The sequence below is a fragment of the Bombus bifarius genome, unplaced genomic scaffold (genome assembly GCF_011952205.1).
Source record: "Bombus bifarius isolate JDL3187 unplaced genomic scaffold, Bbif_JDL3187 scf7180000008006, whole genome shotgun sequence".
NCBI lineage: Eukaryota > Metazoa > Arthropoda > Insecta > Hymenoptera > Apidae > Bombus > Bombus bifarius.
In genome coordinates this window covers 1,334,636-1,354,547 of record NW_022884384.1, presented here as the reverse complement: position 1 = coordinate 1,354,547, position 19,912 = coordinate 1,334,636, and the positions used below count along the sequence as shown (strand labels likewise).

The window sequence follows — 19,912 nt, the reverse complement described above, 5'->3', positions numbered from 1 at the left end:
AACCGGCTGCGAACCGGCTCACGTTTAATTCCCACGCGTGCAATTCACAACTGGTCATTTTTCATCCGTTTTCTCGATCGATCGATCGGTTTCCAATGCACTTTCGTTCCAGTGTCGTAATTGTCGAAATTTTCGCGCGATCAATTAACGCGGCTGAAGATTACACGCTCGCGAAGAACGCGATCAAAAATTTGGAGATAATAGGAGACAATAATATAGCATTTTTCTATCGCCATCTTCCCTTTTCACACTAACTCGGAAAAGAGACTAGATACGCATCGCGTATCGCGCTAAATTTTCCGCATAATACCACCGTATATACGAAATTCATATTAATCGCGGTCAGTCGTATTAGGTACGTATTTTATTCGACGCACAAACAAAGTCATCGTACTAATTAATTTCATATTTCGCCTATAACGGATCGCTTTTCATTCGTGGCTCAGCGTAAACGCGGTTACTAATAATTACCCGATGGTATCAATTGCGATGTCACGTTACACAAACACCGTATTGTTAATTTATATTCGAAATTTGGACGACGAATATGTACGCCCCATCGGGAGAAGGTATAACGCCGCTATTTATGCTAAATCATTCACGAAGTCCCCTGTAGAATCCGAAACGTTCATATCGCTTAATTTAAATCGCATTGTTAATGAACGATGCTCGCCATGAACGCGGGCGCGCGTTAAATCGCACCAAAACCGTAACACTTCCATTTTCTCTCTTACTATCCTAGAGTAAAATATAATTTGCTTTAAACGCGACCCAATAGCGCGCTCGTTTAAATTTAAGAGACATCGCGATTCCCTGTATATTGCGCGTATGCATTCTCGTTTATTCTACTTATTTCAAGTTTTCATTTATCCTACTTCCCATATGCTTCGTATTTAAATTATTTCCGTGCTGCTGTTTTCTACGCGAAATGCCGCATCATCCGCATTATTCATTTAAGAAGCTCTGCGAATTATACTTAATTATTTAGGATTTATAACGTGCTTCTTTAATCGCGTTATCTAGATTCGACAAACTTAATTAGTTTGTAACGGCAAAGTGCTATTTGAAACACTTAGGCTCCTTTATGTGGAACAGTAACGAGAGCCAGAAATTTAGTGCCATAAGTTAACTGGAACAATTTATTTTAATTCACTTTTTACAGTGCATTAGACGAAGGTAATTTCAAGCATAAAGAAGGTAACGAAACTAGTATCAAGACTTTATCAATGAGATATTGTGCAAATTACACCTTTTAAAAATCAATTAAGAAATTAATACGAAAATTAAAAAAAATATATTACTTATATTATATAATATATACATGTTGTTATTTCTATACTCAAAGGTAGGATCACAATAGTTATTATTTTATTGAATGGATAAATCTATCTTCTGAGCCTTTATTGCACGCGCTTAGAAAAACTAGGAATAAAAACAAAAAAAGCATCTTAAGCCTATCGATTAAATCTATCGATTGTGACTAGGATTATCTTCTAGTTACTATTTCTTATAACTAACGCATCCGCATATGGATGGCGAGCACGAACTCGCGTTGTCATTTTCAACAATACATATGTATATAGATATATTAAAATGTACCAATACATACCGTTTCAAATGAGAAATTTTTCACGCGAAAGAAAAGTACAATTTGTTACTTGTGTTGCTGGGTTCCACATATCATACGTATTGTGCATAGTCAAGAAACGCTGCTACAGACTAGACGATATATTATCGTTTTTTGCTTTGCGCCGAACTTGCGTTTCACGACAGCAAAAGGATTAACTTAGTGATTTATTATGTCCCTCACAGAATTTTACGATAAAGAACAGCGTCACATGTCTATGACTCGTATGGAGAGATTTAACCAAAGTCTTGGTCCGACCGCAAAATACGGATCCGTAAGTCAATACTTTCCTGTTAGATTTTAATTAAAACGTCCTGAAGCAACCGTTTTACGTTTTATCCGGCATCCATTTCGATCTACCATCAACCGTATAACTAATTACTTGCTATGGCTATACTAAACGCTTCTCCGCTTCAAACATCGAGCAAATTTATTAAAGTGATATCCGTCATTGCAAATACAGCTACTAAATAATCGAGCGCCAATGCAACGTGCTTTGATGGAAATTACCAAATAGTATGACAAAAATCGCTGATGTATGCTACCTATGGATCACGAGAATTTCGAAATTCAATCACTCTTTAGAATTCTCCGAAAATATAAAAATTTAGCGAATATCGACGTTTAATTGAAATTCGCGTAGAGCATCAAAGCGCTTGTAAATTTTAATACCGACATTAATGTAACTTGAAAGTAACTTTAAAAAATATAAAAAGTTACAGATTGATACTAGTGTTAATTAAATTCTAGGAAGAAAGTTTACACGTTCGTAAAGTTAAATACAACTAAAATATGTAATAGTTTAAAAAGTTGCAAACGAATATAATAATATCGATTAGAGCTTCTTTCAAAGAGAATCGAAATGATTATAAATTTTAATATACCTCAAGTACCTTCGAAAGAAACAAAAGTTACAAATAAACAAAAATCGATGTTTCAATTCTGGCTTACAGATTCTGATACAATTAAAATATTTTATCTATTACGAAGACATGTAAAGATATTCGGTCTCTACGCCTGTACAAACATGTTCCATTTAGTTCGAGTTGCAGTTCGCAAATATTTGTTACCAAGAGTCTGATGAATTTTTCTACGTATTTAAATACACTGTACGTTGTTTCTTGAGAAAATAAAGCGTAGAAACAAAGGCGCGAAAGCGCTTGTTAATTAATCAAACCTCGACAAGCCGGAATCCCTTCGTGAAACACACGATAGAAACGCGACCCCAGATCCAACCGCGTTTCTCTCTTCATAATGCAAAGCGACCAGGCTATCCACTTGCACCGGCGTTCCAATAAATATGGTTAACCTGTTCCGCTATCTGCGCTCGAATCTTGCTCTCCATTATACTTACTTTAACCCGGGCCGTTTGTTCGGATCACTTTGCGGTTTTCACGCAACGCAGCGCGATTTAAGGCGAGGATTCAGCTTGTACACCGACCTGACACCGCCGTTCTTCGGCACAAAGATGTTCGTTTCATTACGTAATCACGAATGAACAAGGATGTTAATGTTTCTTGAAGATTTGAGAAAATATAGAGGAAATGGTAACGGTGGAAGAAAAATTTGTTCGATAAATGAAAATCGAGAGGTAGATGAAAATTGAAATATTTCAAGATCCGAAAGTATAGACCAAGTATAAACGAGGTATGAATTCGAATAATAAGCTAACGCATTTGATTTTATTTAATTGAAAATTCCATTTGAATTTTAAATTGCTCCCCTTCCATGAATTATTGAAGGGAAATTTATGGATATTCCATTCTATTGTACGCGTCACTTGTTCGTGTCATTGTCTCGTGTAAAGTGAAAATCAATGTAAAGAGAAAATAAATGGACGACCGAAAAAAAAACAAAAAAAGATCGAAGACGATAAATCGCTATTGTGTTTAAATTTTATTTTGACAGCATGAGAAGTTGACTGGAGAATTTTTATATTTATTAAAGGACGCAAAGAATTTTTTTGAAAAAGTCTCGGTAAAATGTTTTTCTCGGATGTTGTACATTACATCGAACGTTCTTCTGTGTAGAATGTTTCACGTTGAAATAACAATAATCTCAGCTCCCATGTGCGTAATTAAAATAGATTTAAAAGAGTAGCTACGCGATCGGTTTTTCTTATTATTATATAATAAAATAACTTCTCGTGGAACGGAAGGAAACAGGGGAAAGCAGAAAATGAGAAAATCTAAATTTACCGAAACGTAATTCACCTAGTCAAGAATCATAAATGCGAAACCAAGCGATAAAGTACGGTAAACTGATCCGGTTTTTTTTCCAATCGCGATATTCGCGTGGGTGTGGAAAATGTCGTCGACAGCCGACCTTCCCGACGAGTTCCACGTCATGGCAAAATTTTTTCGGGTCGATTTATGCGAGCCGTGGCCAAAAATGGAACGCACTGTGGCTGGTAACGTCGATTGGAAATTTATTACGAATCGAAATCACGATACGTTTGTACTTTCTACGTTCGTGTGACACGTATGATACGAGGAAAAACTGATAAACTCACTGGGGCTTTTTTTCCTCTGCCCACAGCGTGGCGGTTAATTAGCACTTTTGTCCTCGCTAAGGTGAAATTTCGTCTTTTCGTGATTTACACGTAGCCGCAGTTCACGTTAACACGAATCACGTAGATTTAACGATTATTGCTGTACTCGTTTACATTCGTCTTATACTTAGAGTTGAAATTATCGATTGCTCTGTTGCCGTGTGAATCAATCGACACATACGTATAGCTATTATAGTGGTGCTAACGATAGAACGTGCCATTTTTCTAACGACTTCATTCATATTCGTTCAGCGATCGTAAAATTGGTCAATCTTCGTTCCTTGCGACTTTCATAAAGCTTCGCAACATTAAGAACTTTAGAAAGTTTCCAAGACTTCGATACTGTCAACTTCGAAAGACCTCAACTTCTCACAGTTTCGGCAGGCATCAAATTTATTCGAAATGTTTCGAGCAAGTTGGAAGAAGGAAAATGTTTAAGAGGATTAGACAAATTACTTGATAGACGCAAATTTCCCCTTTGGCTACCTACAGCATACGATGAACTTTGTTCTAACCCGTCAACGCGAGATCTTCTAACGTTAAATTAGAAATATATTTTAAAATATATCGTATTTTTCAGATATTCGGGAATAAATCTCGACACGAATGGTCGCCAATTAGCAACCGACTAAATTACAAACTGCACGGATTAAGTCACGAAATCAGCATCCACGTATTTATCAATTTTTGTCGAATATCAAAGAAGCGATGCTCTTTTCAACGAATTTTGCTTTAAAATAAAAAACTAACGGAAGCAAAATTTACGTATCGTATGAAAAATAAAAACAATTTGATCCGTACGAAACGATCGGTTGGCTAAAATGTGTTATTAATAATTCACGAATATCTTCCATTCCAAACGTTTACTAATCTTTGTTCAATCATCGTGGCTGTTAAAACATATGGACGATCGTACGATTGCGCGTGAAAAATCTTTTCACGCGCAATAATAAAAATATTTTACTCCTGATTGCTTGTATATTTTCTATCTACCAAGCTTTCAAGTGGAATTAACTAAAAAAATACGAATAAAAACAGACACTGCATATCAATATCTCCTGAACTTTAGAATTAGTTTTACCATTCAAACGAAAGTCGTATATCTTGAAACTCCTTTCTGTCTTTCATTTTATATTGTACCGAAAAAAACGCCAAAGGGCGTATTTTCGAAGCAGTTAGATCCTAAATCCTAAAAAGTTTCCAAAAAATCTCCAAATACTCTCATAAGCCATTGTAGAAAATTATTATCCGCAATACAAAGAAGGTATGTTCACGAATATCTTCAGATAATACAATCTGTTCAGATATGTATAATTTTCTGTGCTGGACTTGATTAAATGCGTAGTAGAGATGCTTGTATGCGAGTGTCGGTGTGTGGAGGTGTGTGTGTGTGCGCGGCGTCTCGAAAACAGATGTAAACTAGTCAGTCGGTTAACAGTCGGGTATGGAAGAAAGTGCTGAGACGCGTGCAAGTGTGTATCGATGAATATATAAGAAATCGTCCATGAAATAAATATATTACTATTTTAATATGAATTCTCAGTGTAAATTTAGTGTTCCTATAACATTATTTCGGCTTCAAAGATCCACAATTCTCAACACAATCAAATCAAAGTACAGGAAAGTGGATAACTTTATATTAATTTAATAACTAAAGAACAATTTTTATTTCTCCCTTAAATCTCTTCCGAACCCTTCAACAGGTTGCTGGATTATACAAAAAAAAAAAACGTTCGCTGGAACATAAACTCGTTTCTCGATCGTTAGCAGAGACGGGATTGAGAACTGGCGAGAAGAAAATTATAGAATCGTTGCCGTTGGACAACAATCGTCGCGTAGCGCATTCGCTGTTGTTCCACGCCAAATAAAGCTCATAATACGGCGAAATGTAGCTACGCCGCTTCAACTAATCTGCTAACGGGACAAATTTGCCACCCTCGTGAAAAACGAGCCATTATTCGAAATTTAGTCGCCCGTAATATAATGTAGATACGGCCATCAAATATGCTAACAAAATACATTACACGTTATAAATTTTCACGTATCCGCGACTAGGTGGTTGTTCGGCAGCGGGAAAACGCGTATACCAAAAAGCCAGTAATGGAATAATCATTGCGGGATATACCACCCTTGTGTATGAAAGCGGCGTCGAAAATGGTAATCAGTTTTTGCGTTATCATCATCTACGATCGTTTGTTACTAAACAAGTATCATTTTTTAAATTGTCCAATAAATTCCGTACAACTGTCCCCTATCGCGGAAATTACATCTTAATTCTTAACTCGATTCTTTGCGTAATTCTCCAAGGTTTTGTCGATTGACACTATTTACGAATCTATCTTTTCTTACCTTGTTAAAACATTTGATTTCCTATATTTTCTAAAATATTTGCGGTGAGATTTAAACAAAACGACTGTCAGTGACGAGAGCATATTTTAGTATCTTCCCTTATGTTACATACACAACGTATGTTATTCCCATAAATGGGTCAAGACGAAAAGTAAAAATATTTTGTACTATCTATTTAAATGCCAAGCATTTTATTTTTCTCGGTTATACGAGGAAAATATTCTGCACGGTCGAAGTACAGCAGGAAAAAAGTCTGTATTTCAGCTTAAAGGGGAAAGATTAAACTTCACTAGGTAGCAGCATTACGGAACGAGCAAAGAAAGCAAAGCTTGCTACGTTGTTCAAATTCACAGTGCTTTCTGCCCTTTCTTACCTTTAATATCACAAAAGATTCACGATTTACCCTAATTGCCTTAACCGCTCTTTATTTACGAAGTAGAAAATAGTTGTAAACGCGGAATGGTAAACTTCAATTGCGAATTCATTGTTTACTTTAAAAAATACTTGAAGAGGTCCTCGTTGGAAGTTACACAGGCCAGGTGAAACCCGATGAATTTTCAACAATCTTTCTCACTGCGTTAGGAAATTCGTAGAACGAGAACTTTCAAAATCGTAGACGGAAAGTCCAATGTTTGAAGATGAAACGAGATTTTCCAGGCTAAGAAAACACACGCCAAACTTCCAACAATGAATTCAGCGATTGTTGTTTTGCTTCCTCGTTGCGTACAATATCACGCAGCCAAGTAATTTTCTCCTTAACGCGTTTCTTTTATTCGGCAGGTTACACATTTTGCTTTAATTGCTATTAAAATACAGTTTTTCTTGATACTTCTGCTTTCTATGCTTCTTGTATTTTTATATAATATTTTCTCACTGTACAGCGACAGTCAAAACTCGGCAATCCAATTTGTTCTATAGTTTCGATATTTAACGTTTCAAAATATCTCCATACTGTTTCCACAACAGATTCAGTTTGAGCAATAAGAAGAGCAAGTTAAACAATTTTATGACAAAAAGAGGCCAACGATAATTAAATTTTTAACGGTTTTATGTTACAAACGATGGTATAACGTTAGAAATAAAAAGTCACTGGTGAAATTAAAGTGAAATAATACTTTGTCCAATATTAGAGAGAAAATTCCACGAACTGTGAAGTTGCAAATTTACTATGCTTCGTATATATCATTATACTTTGTGAGCAATTTCAGAAACAATCTACGAAGAAATTAGTCGTAAATCGAATTATTTTTGACAAGAATCGTTATAAGTTATAGGACCTTTTAACTTCAAATTAGAAGCTTCGTGAAGCAATCAAGGAATTCCCAATTTTTAGCACGGCAAAGTAGAATGCGATTAATAAAGGTATTTCTCCTTGTATTATTAACTTAGCTACGGTTCTCGAATTTTTATATCTCAATTATGTTCACGTTCCAATAGACAGAGATACTTTAACTAATACTTCTACTAGCGTTAAAAATATCCTACTTTCTATCATACGTGAAATCTCGAACAGCGAGAAACAAAGAAAGAAAGAAAGAAAGAAAGAAAGACGAAGATCGTCGTTTACCTTTTTCATCAAGCTAGAAAAATATCTTATTCAACATCGTCATTTACACGTTTCTAGGTCGTAACAACTCTTCCTTGGCCCTTCTGCTCTCTTCCCAAAATCACGGAAAAACCCTTATATCTTCGTAAAAGTAGAGTCGTGCCATAAACGCGTGTATCTCTCAGAAATCCCATTTGCCCTCGAAACATCATAAATTCGCCAGTAGCAACCGTCACGATTCCGATTGTGGTCTAGTTTCCACGACGAAACGAAATTTCCTAGATGCACGACTGATTGGACACGAAACAACGAGCAGTCGGTCCATAGTATATACGGTATAACGTAAACGTTGCCGTGGCTCCTCATGAAAAGTTACGGGAACGTGACCAATTGGCTCGCTCCTTAAGCACACGTGCAGAGTAATTTGCCGAGCAAACATTATGCGATTGCAAATTCTACGTGGACACGCTGAGCTACATTGGTGTCAGCCAAGGAATTGAATACGGTATCGTGGCATAGTCGATAAATTTGCAACCGAGAACGGAATTCTAAACCGGAATTCTAAGAGCGGTGGAAACCGACTATTGGTCCGCGACGCGACAGCGCCAAAGCAGTTGGACGTTTCGAACCGCCTCGTAGAAAGATTTCTGGCTGTGTGTTATCGCCATCACGTTCTGCACCTTTCGACCGTAATCGTGGAATTGGCCGAAACGGTAAAGTAACAATTGTGACGTGACGTTAGAGTCGGATCTTTCACGTAAAATACAAATGAGAAAAACGAGCGATATTTAGATCGAAGAAGAAAGTTCTTGGATAAAAATTTCGTCCGACGTCTATTTTCCAAGTTACGGGCAATTTAGTTCTAAGCTGGAAGCGCACTGATAGCTGCGTACAAAATGCAATAGAATTTCGATGTTTAATTTCGTTTGTTTTCTCCAAAGTGAGAAACACGAAATGTGGTTGAAATAGAGGGAACTTTTATACGACTACGAAGCACAACTGTTCTCCGTATTACGGCTATATTTAATGGAATACAAAGAAAAATACTAGCTTTTTCGATGAAGCTGATGATTTCCTTTGACCATTCGCTTCATGAAAAATCCTATTTTCAACTGTGCCATTAAGCTTTGAATTCACTTTAACTGGCAGTATTTAGATGGCCTACAGTTTCACGGAATAACGTGGCTTATGTATCACTTTTAAATGCAAAACAAGCTTTTTGCCTAATTTATAAAGGAAGTTTCGTGGACGAAACTATCGTAGTATTCGTAACCCCATCTGAAATTTTCTTAACAGCCCTCGTTCGTATATATTTTACGGATATTCGAAGCTCGCTTTATCTTTTAAAATTAAAAAGACAGCCTGTTTAATAATCTTACGAGAAGGCATCAACCTTTCTCATAAAATTACCGATAAAAACCTATCGCTAAAAGATTTCATACACAAGTGTAACGTTGCAACATTCCAATTTTTCTAAAATAACATGTTATTTAAAAATGACTACTTTTAGTTCTATGTTGACCCTCCAATTCCTATTCCCAACCTTCATTCAGCAACGTTGCGTTCATTTTCACTTCTACTCTTTCGACCATGTCTCTACTTTTTGGTCGGTGAAATTCAGGAATCGATCGTTCCTAAATCAGCGTGTAGAGACGATACGATGTAGAACACAATAGCCGTCGTCCCTGTGTTCGCATAAGAAAATACGATTGCACGTTCTAAGTTAAATTTTCCTCGATTCGTGTTTATCCTGCTTTACGGTAGATTCGATTTTGCGCAATTGTCCGATATTTTCGAATCGCAGTGCGCAGACGTGGCGCACGAGCCACCAGGTAAAAGTGTCGAAAGCATAGTGCAACGAAATTCAATGATCTACTCACCAGAATTCGGCTGGCCGTTGCTGTTGGGTCTCGCGGATGGTGCACCGTCCCTGGCTTCCACTTCCAATGCGTACGCGCCCTGCTTTTCACGATCGAACATCACCTTCGTGAAGATATCGCCAGTTTCTCTGTTGATCTCGAAGTAATCCTTTCCCTCGTTCCTGTCGCTATCCACCACATAATACGTCACCTGAAAGAGAAACAACGTGGTTCACTCGATTAGAGGCTGAATCGAATTAATGGCGAAAATGTAGTTTAACCCTACTGCGTTCTTTTACCCGTTTTGAAACAAATTATATTTTCCCAAGGCTATGGTTACAGCGGATGTGTATTCTGAACAATCATTCTGCCGAATGAAATACCTGAAAACCGAATGTATACACTCATAAAGATCTTTTCTGAACATATATATATAACTGTAACGATAGTTGGTCAAAATACGAAACAACTATAACCATAACTTACCATAAAGAAATATCTGAAGTTTGAACGAGAAATGAAAAAGTTGAAGGATCTGCTGCAATACGGATGCAACTAGATTTTCCAGTAATTCGAAGTAACCAACAAACGAGGACTCAAAATCTAACAAAGTCAGGTCACTTTATCAAGTATCCTACAAGTTTACGATCAACTAATACTCGTGGTAATAAACTTTTGCATTTTTGAACGTAAAACTTTTGACCATAGAATCTATACCTTTCTTCCTTTTCCAATAAGTACAAATTTAAATACTGCAGCTCCTTATCGTCGCAATACTTTCGATCGTCGTTTATATGCATGGTTTCTCGTTTAAATCGCATGTTGACGTGTACCTGGTATGTGGATTGTTGTTAATTTTTCGTAAAGACGCAACTGCTTCACATTATTTAGAATATTTGATGGGAATTTTAAGAAAATTTACTCAAAAAATAGCTCCTGACTTCCGTTAACCTTTCCTCTAGAAATATTACAATAACTGAAATGGCGCGCGTTCCGATGCCGCCTATCGGAGGCTTCCATGAAATACCACTCTTTTCGTCCTTATCGATTTATTCCTTCTTTATCGATCTACTCCTCTTTCAGCGATCTAATCCTTTTTTACCAATCCACTTCGTTTCACTTTTTATCGATTGCTCGTAAATTAAATCGAAAATGACCATTTTATGACATAAAAACGTTCGCAAATTTATGGAAGCTGATATCGTAGGTTATAAACCATCGGTACGTATTTTTCAAATTTCCATAAACGAATAAATTTCGATGGTTCCATCGACTCCACCTTACCAGTTGTGGATTAAACATCTTGAAATTTTACAAATCCTTTTCGTTTCGTCTCGAGTGAAATACGTTAATTGCGTTAGGTAAGTACGTAAATTGCGATGTAATAATTGAAATTCAAATTTTTTGAAAATTTAGTTGAAATATGCTATTCAAAGATTCCATTTATTTCTATTCGCCACTGTGCGATTTGTCGATATTGTATAATGTACACGATTTGTTGTTAAAATTTGTAAATCTAAAGCGATTCGAACATTTGAAAGATTAAATAGTTGAAATTTTGAAATTTGAGAATATTTAAAGCTTGATAGCTTTTATTTGAAAAAATACGGGGACGTATGATAAAACATATATAGATAAAATAGATCCATACCGTTCAAAAATACGAAAAATTTGTCAAAATGTATCGCATGATATTCGCGTGTGTAATCGTCTAAAAGCTTATACGTATTATGATTTTATTATTGGATGCACATTGATTTTGCGCAAAGCACACGCTATGTTCCACATAAAGTATGTTTACAAATGCAACGAAAACTTCGATAATCTAAAAACTGATTGAAATTCTCACAAAAGCAAATATTAATATAATACACGTCTAAGTACACGTATAATCGTAATATATCCTTAAAGTTTCCAATAAACAGAAACTTTCAAACCGATAATTTTCAAGCTAGAACGTTCTGCGTTCCGGATACCAGGACTTTTTCTCTACCCGCCCACTCGTGCTCGTTTTATTCGGTAGGAGAAGTAACTCCGAACATTCGTGACATTCCTCGAAATTTAAACAAAAAAGGGAGAACAAAATTAGAGAGAAGGGAAAAAGAGAAATATCCAATTCTAGAGACTTCATAGAGTTCGCTCGTAAACGAAAATCCATCGAAGGACGCATGGAAGCGTATTACGAAAATGTTTGCGCGAAGAAAAAACAGAAATCAGCGCCGAGAATCAAGAAATCAGCGTGCCTGCACGACTGCTTGTAAATCGAGAAAAGACAAATAAAAAATCACGATCACAGTGAAATCGCGTAGCGTTTCCAATGGAAAGAAGTAGAAGAAAAGCTTGATTTTAGATCGGAGTAAGGCGAACAAAATGAAATTTGAAGCGACGATAATATCAGCAAAGACATCAATTAAATTAATTAACTGGCTGGATTGAATTAATAACGCGTATACTATTAATAATCACGAGGATAATTGATGACATTAACGGTTATACTTCCTGTGTACAGGAAAACTTAGCTCCGAACAGATAATTATAATTAGTTCATTTGCGCGATCGGTCGCACAATGCTGGTTTATATTTTGGTCAACCGATATTCCTTCGAAATATTTGTCCGTTTACATTCAATTTCACGCAAGCGATCATTTTTAAGTAGATTATAGCTATTCGTGAAATTCTATATCTTTATGAACATAATTCAGACAATGGTGTTTAAGCAGAAATTTATTTCGCATGCCAAATATTGTAAGTCCTTTACTTGCAATATTTCATATATTTCTGCATTATTTGTCACGAGTAAATAATTTAATAATAGTAAAACGAGTAAATAATAAAATAATATGATAATGTGGTACGTAAACATATTTAGTCAGAAACAAGAGTACGTATTTCGCTTCACATTCGCTTCATACAAGGATTAAATCAAGCAACGAGTCGTACGAGAAGAATTTTACTTTTCGCCCATTTCTGTTAAAATAAATATTTCATGCGGCCATAAAATATATGAGACCGGTTTACTAATATGTACCATAGAAAGGGAGAGGAAAGTAAAAGAGAGAAACAGAGAGAGAGAGGGAGATTGTGATTTTTGATTAAATTTAACATCGAAAGATTTCTTCATTTTTAACGATAAACAATACCACTTTATAAAAGGTAAACTATACGAAAAATCAAGGTGTGTATGAATAAGAAAAAAAGGAAATAAGAGACTCTTTCGTTTTGTGCTCTCCAAACTCTGCTTATAGTTTGGTAAAAGTTAACGAGCTCCGGCTATCAAGTTAAAATACCTAAGCAAAAAGATGCTATTTAGCTTTTTCAACCTTGTCTCGTGGCTTTTTTTAAAGAAAGGTAAGCTTGAAAGCTTTTGTGGAAAGATATTTTTTGCTCATCTAGACGTCGTTACGAGAACGGTACGAAAACCAAAAATTGTTATAAACGAGACGTAAAGGTCTCTCGATATTTATAACTACGCTTATAATACTTTAGCAGTATTAAAATTATTGGGAAAATTTTTACAACTCAAATCGCTTATCGTTGAAAGTCCAAAAAACTTCAAAATTTCTTTTGCTAAATTACATACATATATATATGTATATATATATATACAGCTAAGGTACATACTAATACAGGAAAAGTTCTACAAGTAAATTTCACATTGTCATATTCCATGTAAAATAATTGTAAAACTGCAATAATTCTCGTTCGTATAAGAGAAGAAAAATCTATCAACGCATTAACGTTTTTATAAAACTACGTTCTTCCACGATTAGTATAATCCCACGACTACTTATAGTAATTATAATTATAAACATCAACGTGGAAAGGAAAGTTTCTTATATCGTTTTCGACTAAACGTACGTAAACGTACGTATAAACATTCGACAAACGATAACAGCGATGAATGAATATTAATTGTCGCATATCTGCGCAAGGAGTCATGAACATTTGCGCGTAACACGTTACTTGTAACGATACGGCGCAGCGCGACATTTTAAATTATACCAACGGCGGTGTTCCTGCGATTAAATTTGATTACGGTATTTTGCAGTATAACGGCATTACACGGCGAACAAAGTTACACGGTATTTCCATCAGAACCGCGACTTCGACAAACACAATTTCACTGTGTGAAATTAACAAAGTTTCGGCCGGAATAATATATCCGTTTATTCGATCGCTGCCACGATATTTATTTGAAAGAACTGAATTATTCTTGCACGGTCCTATCGATTCTCACGACGTTTAACACTGAAGTATTTCCCCAGACTTATATCGAACGCTATTTGTTACGGGATGAAGATGTCGAGCATTCGACAAACAAGCATTGCAATTGGAAAACATGTAACGCATTTTACTTGCGCGCGCTACGTTATCGCTTACCTCTATCACTAACATTAAGTTATACTAAAGTCAACCGATGATTTTTATTTAATATCTACCCCATGTAACGTTTCAAACGTAATAAATCCGTGCTTATATTGATATAACATTTTATTATACATATATGTAAATATATGTAATATGTATACGAAGGGTACTGAATGTTCGATATAAATTTTATTAATATCAGCTATGTACATCAACGTTGAATATTCGATACGAAATGTCCTTACTTTTCAGCCACTGGTTTAAATGAAATACTACAAAAATATTCGATCTCAAGTACGTAACTATATTTTATTTCATATCTCGATAAATCCCTTACGTTTAAATTGGAAATGAAATAAATCAAACGTAATATAATTTAACGTAGAATGAAATACTATCATTCGCGACCCCTGCTAAATTTTGAATAGTTTTCAACATCGTATTTGAATAACGACTTTTATTGTCTCGTTGTAATTAAAGCGGCATTGCAAAGAAAAAGTATGTCTGCTCTTTCTCTCTCTCATTGAAAATTCCTTCTAATTGTAAATGAACGACATTCCATGATCGATCAGTCACACATCCTTCAGTGAATATAAATTTTCACGTTATAATTTAATCCATTAATTTCTCACGTAAGAGGCTCGCACTCTTTCGAGTGAATTTTTATGATAAAAATATAACGTAATTTAAGAATTTTCTCACTTACGAACGATAAACGTCGAACGAACAGTATCTACGCGGAAGGACGACAAGCGACTAATTCGACAGTTCGAAGAAACTATTGATTTCGCGTGTGCCTATGTTTCCCTTGTCCTACAGTTCGTTCGACCGCGAGGAAAGTTACAGACCCGAGGCTATTTTGTTATGCTATTGAATATTTATGCTGTTGAACAATGGTAAATGTCAGAAACCTTGGTACTTCAGCTTTGTTGACATCGACCTTGTTCGCTTTCAAACAAACTGCACACTCCCTATATGTATGTTACGGAAAATGATGTGCGGAACTTGTATTACGTGTGTTATATACGAAAGTTTCTGAAATTTCGTCAACGGTATAGCGTGACATAACTACTACGATTGACTTTGACGATTTTTACGAAATATAATAAATATTGCTTGTAATAAATATTTTTTTCGAATTGGTTTTTGAAAATTTTGAAATTCGTTACAGATTTTACTGATATAATCGTGCGAGTTGTGTCTCGTTACAAAGTTAGGTAATATATTCATAAAAAGTTTCTACGTACAAATGTTCGAATACTTTCGTGAGCCACGATATCTCGTATAAAGTTATCAGATTGTAGATAAACGAATAATTTCGTAATAATCGATGTTGAGATAGCTGTATATTTCTAAGTATTTAATATATAGACGATTGAATATTATACATAAATTCGGAACATAGAGCATACGGTAGACAGAGCGTGTAATTGAAGCCTGAGACTAGTCCGAAAACTAGCCACGAGAGTTGCTCGATAGTTGAGTAATATCGATTCGATGATGAGAACTTGCTGATGAAAGTAATATTGATATTAATATTGATAGAACTTTCTCATACACAAAAGGTTAATCATATTAAAGATAGAAAAAGTAGAAATGGAAATATAAAATTTCAATTTCACGTCTATGAATTTAATTGAAAACTCTCAACGTTTGCAAATGTGAAAACAGAAGATTACAAATGAAAAAGGGAATATAAGAATCGCTTATCTGCTTCGTCTCTGAACTACTTACAGACACACACATGTACGTATATTAACGCTTTGTATCGTTCCTTAAAAAACTTATTGAATATTCCTAACGAACCCCATAAAGGAAGAAAAATACAAATAACTATCGATATCCCGTAAAATCGCACGATTCTTCATCATCGATAATTTCGAAAATATTCATGAAAATCGATTTAAATGGAATGCATCGTGGACATTTCGTTAACTTCGTTAGGATAAAGCAAAGAAATTGCACGTTCAAACAGATTATAAATCGTGACAGTTGAACAAGAACGAAGTAGGATTATCGGTCGATTAAATTAACCACTGGACATCGTCGGTATGAAAAATTATTAACATTTGTCTAATTCATCGTCGATAAGTACGCGTAGTAGTTTTTAAACGAATGAATCGTTACGTTGCAATCACTGGACGTGTCTAACGTTAGATGACGTAAAGAAATATCTCGAGTATTAAGAAAAACGGACATTTGTGACGTCTGCTCACCTGATTGTTCGGGAAAGTGCCATCCTTATCAATCGCGTTGACTTGAGTAACCTTACTGCCAACTGGTTCACCCTCGAGTACAGTTTCTTGCTCACGTTCGGTGAACAAAGGTATTTCGTCGTTAACGTCTTCCAGGACAATATAGACGGTTGCTTCAGAAGCGAGTTGTTGAGCGCCATTGTTCTGTAGAAGAGGATTATCCTTATCTTACGTGTACCTTGCGTTTTCTACTTGATTCGCCGATTCGTTTACTGTCCTTGCAATTCCAAAATAGAGATAGAAATACTAGTATTTTCTCGACTTGCTTTAATTAAAGATTTGTAAACATTAATACCTCCACATATCGATTATTTTTTAGAAGATAGATCTAAGAGTATTTCTATTGACAAGATACAGTACACGAGTACTGTATTTTTCATGGTGAAAGAATAAGTCTTGCAATATCTTTGTGCTCGACGAACGAGTATTAGTTCGAAAATTAGAGATACTCGATTTTCAAAGGATAAAGTAACTTGAACGAGCATTCTAAAATTTGAACAATTCTAAAGGGAGCGCTTTAATTAAAAATATTTCACGCTTTCGATAATATTCATGATCATTTCCAGGTACGAACAATCGTTTTAACGAAAATTTCCCCGCGTTTCATCGTTTTCGATGAATTTTCGTTAAAACAGGTCAAGCAAATGGAACAGAGAAGAAAAGTGATCTCGCTGACTGAATGGCCGTTCACATAGAAATGACGAGGAGCATATTTTATCTTTGCAGAGAAAGTTATTACCGTAGAAATACAAGGTGCGGATACTCGACAGAGCTGTACAGCTGAAATAGAAATAATATCGCGATTGGTAAGCGGATTTTCGAGTTGCTCCGTTGCCAGTTTCTAAATGGATTAAAGAACACCGGTTATTTAACCGAGGAGATTATATTCTATGGTCACTCGACAATTTCGAGGAGGAATACACTGGCTGTGAAAATTAACCGCGTTCAATGTCGTATTATTCGAGCCTTGAAATACGCAAAGCCACGGGTTCCTATGTAGGTTGGGACTGTAGAGCAAGCGCGATTCAATTATAGTCGTCTTCCTTATATTTTTCGCGTTTTATGTCTTTTTCAGTGGCTTTCTTTGAAACATAACAGATATGAGAAATAAAACTCCCGAGGTGTGTAAAATAAAAATTAGTAAAATCGAAGTGTTTGAACGAATGCTTTTTTTGCAAAATATTCTCGTGTAATTAAGAATAATGGAGATGAGAGCTCGAGTGTTTGATCAAAATTTGGAAAGCATATATTTTTCGACGAATGTTGTAAACATCGTTATAGTCGAAGTATATCAGTCGATTATTCTCAATCAGTTTCGGCTTTGTAATTATTATAACCGATCGATAGATTCAGATTTTAATTTTTTATTGAAATACCTCAAAATACCTAGTCGGATAAGAGACGAGCGTGCGCGTGAAACATTTTTAAAATCCATTTTCTCAAAAACATAATTTCGCTTGAAACAAACCAGTAAGAATTTCATTTTCCATTTTCAATTTGTTTGTTTCACGAAGGATCATTTACTTGCCGTGATACTGTACTTTACGAAACATCCGGCGCATAATCAAAAATACTAAAAGCTCGACGAACTTGCAACTCGTAGCGAAAACTTCTTAGCAAAGCTACAAGATTAAGCAACATTGGCTGGAAAGTCGAAGCGTAGCTCGGATTTTCTAACGTCTGCGGAGACTACTAACCAAAAACATCAACAACTTGGTAATCGCAAGTTCGCCGAGATTCTCGCCAAGACTCTCTCGCTCGAACGCATAGCAAAGCCAACGGTAGCTACGAGATTCGTCCCAAGACGCTTCTCTCAAACCCGTACAGATTGCAAACGAAAAACGGTGGAAACGCAGCGTTTCTTAACGTCTGTGAAATAACAGCCTCGTTTCGTACATACCTCGACTCGTATAGTCAGATTGTATTCCTTTATGCTCTCGTAATCCAACTGATGGTTAACCTTGATGTCCGCCCAGGTGACAGACTTCTCGGCTCGTTGCTGAAGGTAAAACGTGTGAAACTTGTTGGTCTGTGCGGTGGAGCCAGGCATTAGCCGATAAAACACCGTTGGATTATTGTCGATTCCCGAGCTGTCGACACACACACCAGAGGCACATGTTACGAAAATCAAGGCCGGCTTTCAAATCAGCTCCGGGCGCCGGAGTTTGAGATTTAATGAACGGAAAACGGGAAACGGAAACAGAAACGAGAACGGAAATTACCTAGGGTAGACATATGTATATCGAAAAATACAAGGCTAGTTATCTTTCTTTTTTTTACCGATTACAGAAGAACAGAGGTTAGAGGCTGTTTACTCGTCTCGTGACGAAAGGTCACCATGCGATTCATCATTTCGTACCGTATGATACGTCGATTTTCTTGCTCTTTCTCATTTTTATCTTACTTTCCTATTTCTTTTTTTTTATATATATATATTTTTACTTTTTTGTATATTTCTATCTTCTTTTAATTTTCATACTTTGTATATCTCTCGCCTCTATTTTTTTTATTTCGAGCATTCTTTTCATTTCTTGACAACAAAAGGAACATCATCCCACTAGTAGGATAATCTACTGTTACATTGGCGGAGCTGCGATACGAACTACGGTTTCGGCTAATTGATTTTACCTAACGAGCTTATGTTTCCCGTCGTCGCCTGTCTTTTCCGTTTCTGACGCGTTTTAGATACTATATAGAACGTATTAGCTTGTCCATACCCTGAGTATATACCACTATATACCACTATATACCACGGATGGCGTTCCGAAGTCTCGTGTCGTTAGTTGTTAAGCTACAGATCCCTTATCCGCGTTACCAGCTACTGCTTTAGCTTTTCTACGAGCAGCTTGGTTAGATAAAGGGTGTCACGCTGTGTTGTCACGTGTACTGACTTGTAAGTTTCGTTAAGTGGCTTTCGTAATAGATAGCTCGGCGAGGTTTTAAAATGTTGCAAGGTAGCTTAGATCGTGTAATACGTAATTAAACTCTCTCGACAATTTCAAGTATGATCGGTGATGCGTTTTACTATATGGATGGAATTGCTTCGTCCAATAATTTCAAGTTTCAAGACACGACGGATTTGCGCATAAAATAGTATGAAAGTGTTTATACGAATGTAATAACAAGTACATACTCAATATGTGTAATACGTATATAAAAATGCTTAATGCTTGTAATCCTTAATTTTCTTTTCCTTTGGCTTTTTACGAGCACCATATAGAAAATGGTCATTAGCTCGAGGCTAAAATGTAATTTTATACATTTGATATATCCTCAAGGTACGTTATAAAATACATAAAGTGCCCTTTGCAGTTCCTTCTATCCTTCGTAAAGTCAAGAAATCATAAAAATAGAATT

General features: G+C 35.9%; 2 protein-coding genes across 2 annotated transcripts in view; both read right to left on the bottom strand.

Annotated features, from left to right (window-relative positions):
• Positions 1-9,945: 9,945 nt before the first annotated feature.
• On the bottom strand, positions 9,946-18,605 carry LOC117206314 (neural-cadherin-like). The gene is made up of 3 exons (XM_033445542.1): positions 18,456-18,605; positions 16,517-16,699; positions 9,946-10,143 (listed from the first exon to the last, which is right to left on the bottom strand). Exons 1-3 carry the CDS (start codon positions 18,603-18,605, stop codon positions 9,946-9,948), a joined length of 531 nt encoding a protein of 176 aa, XP_033301433.1.
• The window catches only part of LOC117206445 (neural-cadherin-like), a 60,795-nt gene continuing 59,375 nt past the window's right edge, over positions 18,493-19,912 (bottom strand). Inside the window, exon 11 of the mRNA XM_033445800.1 lies at positions 18,493-18,645. Coding sequence (XP_033301691.1) covers positions 18,628-18,645 — 18 coding nt within the window. The 3' untranslated portion in view covers positions 18,493-18,627. The remainder of the gene's footprint in view (positions 18,646-19,912) is intronic.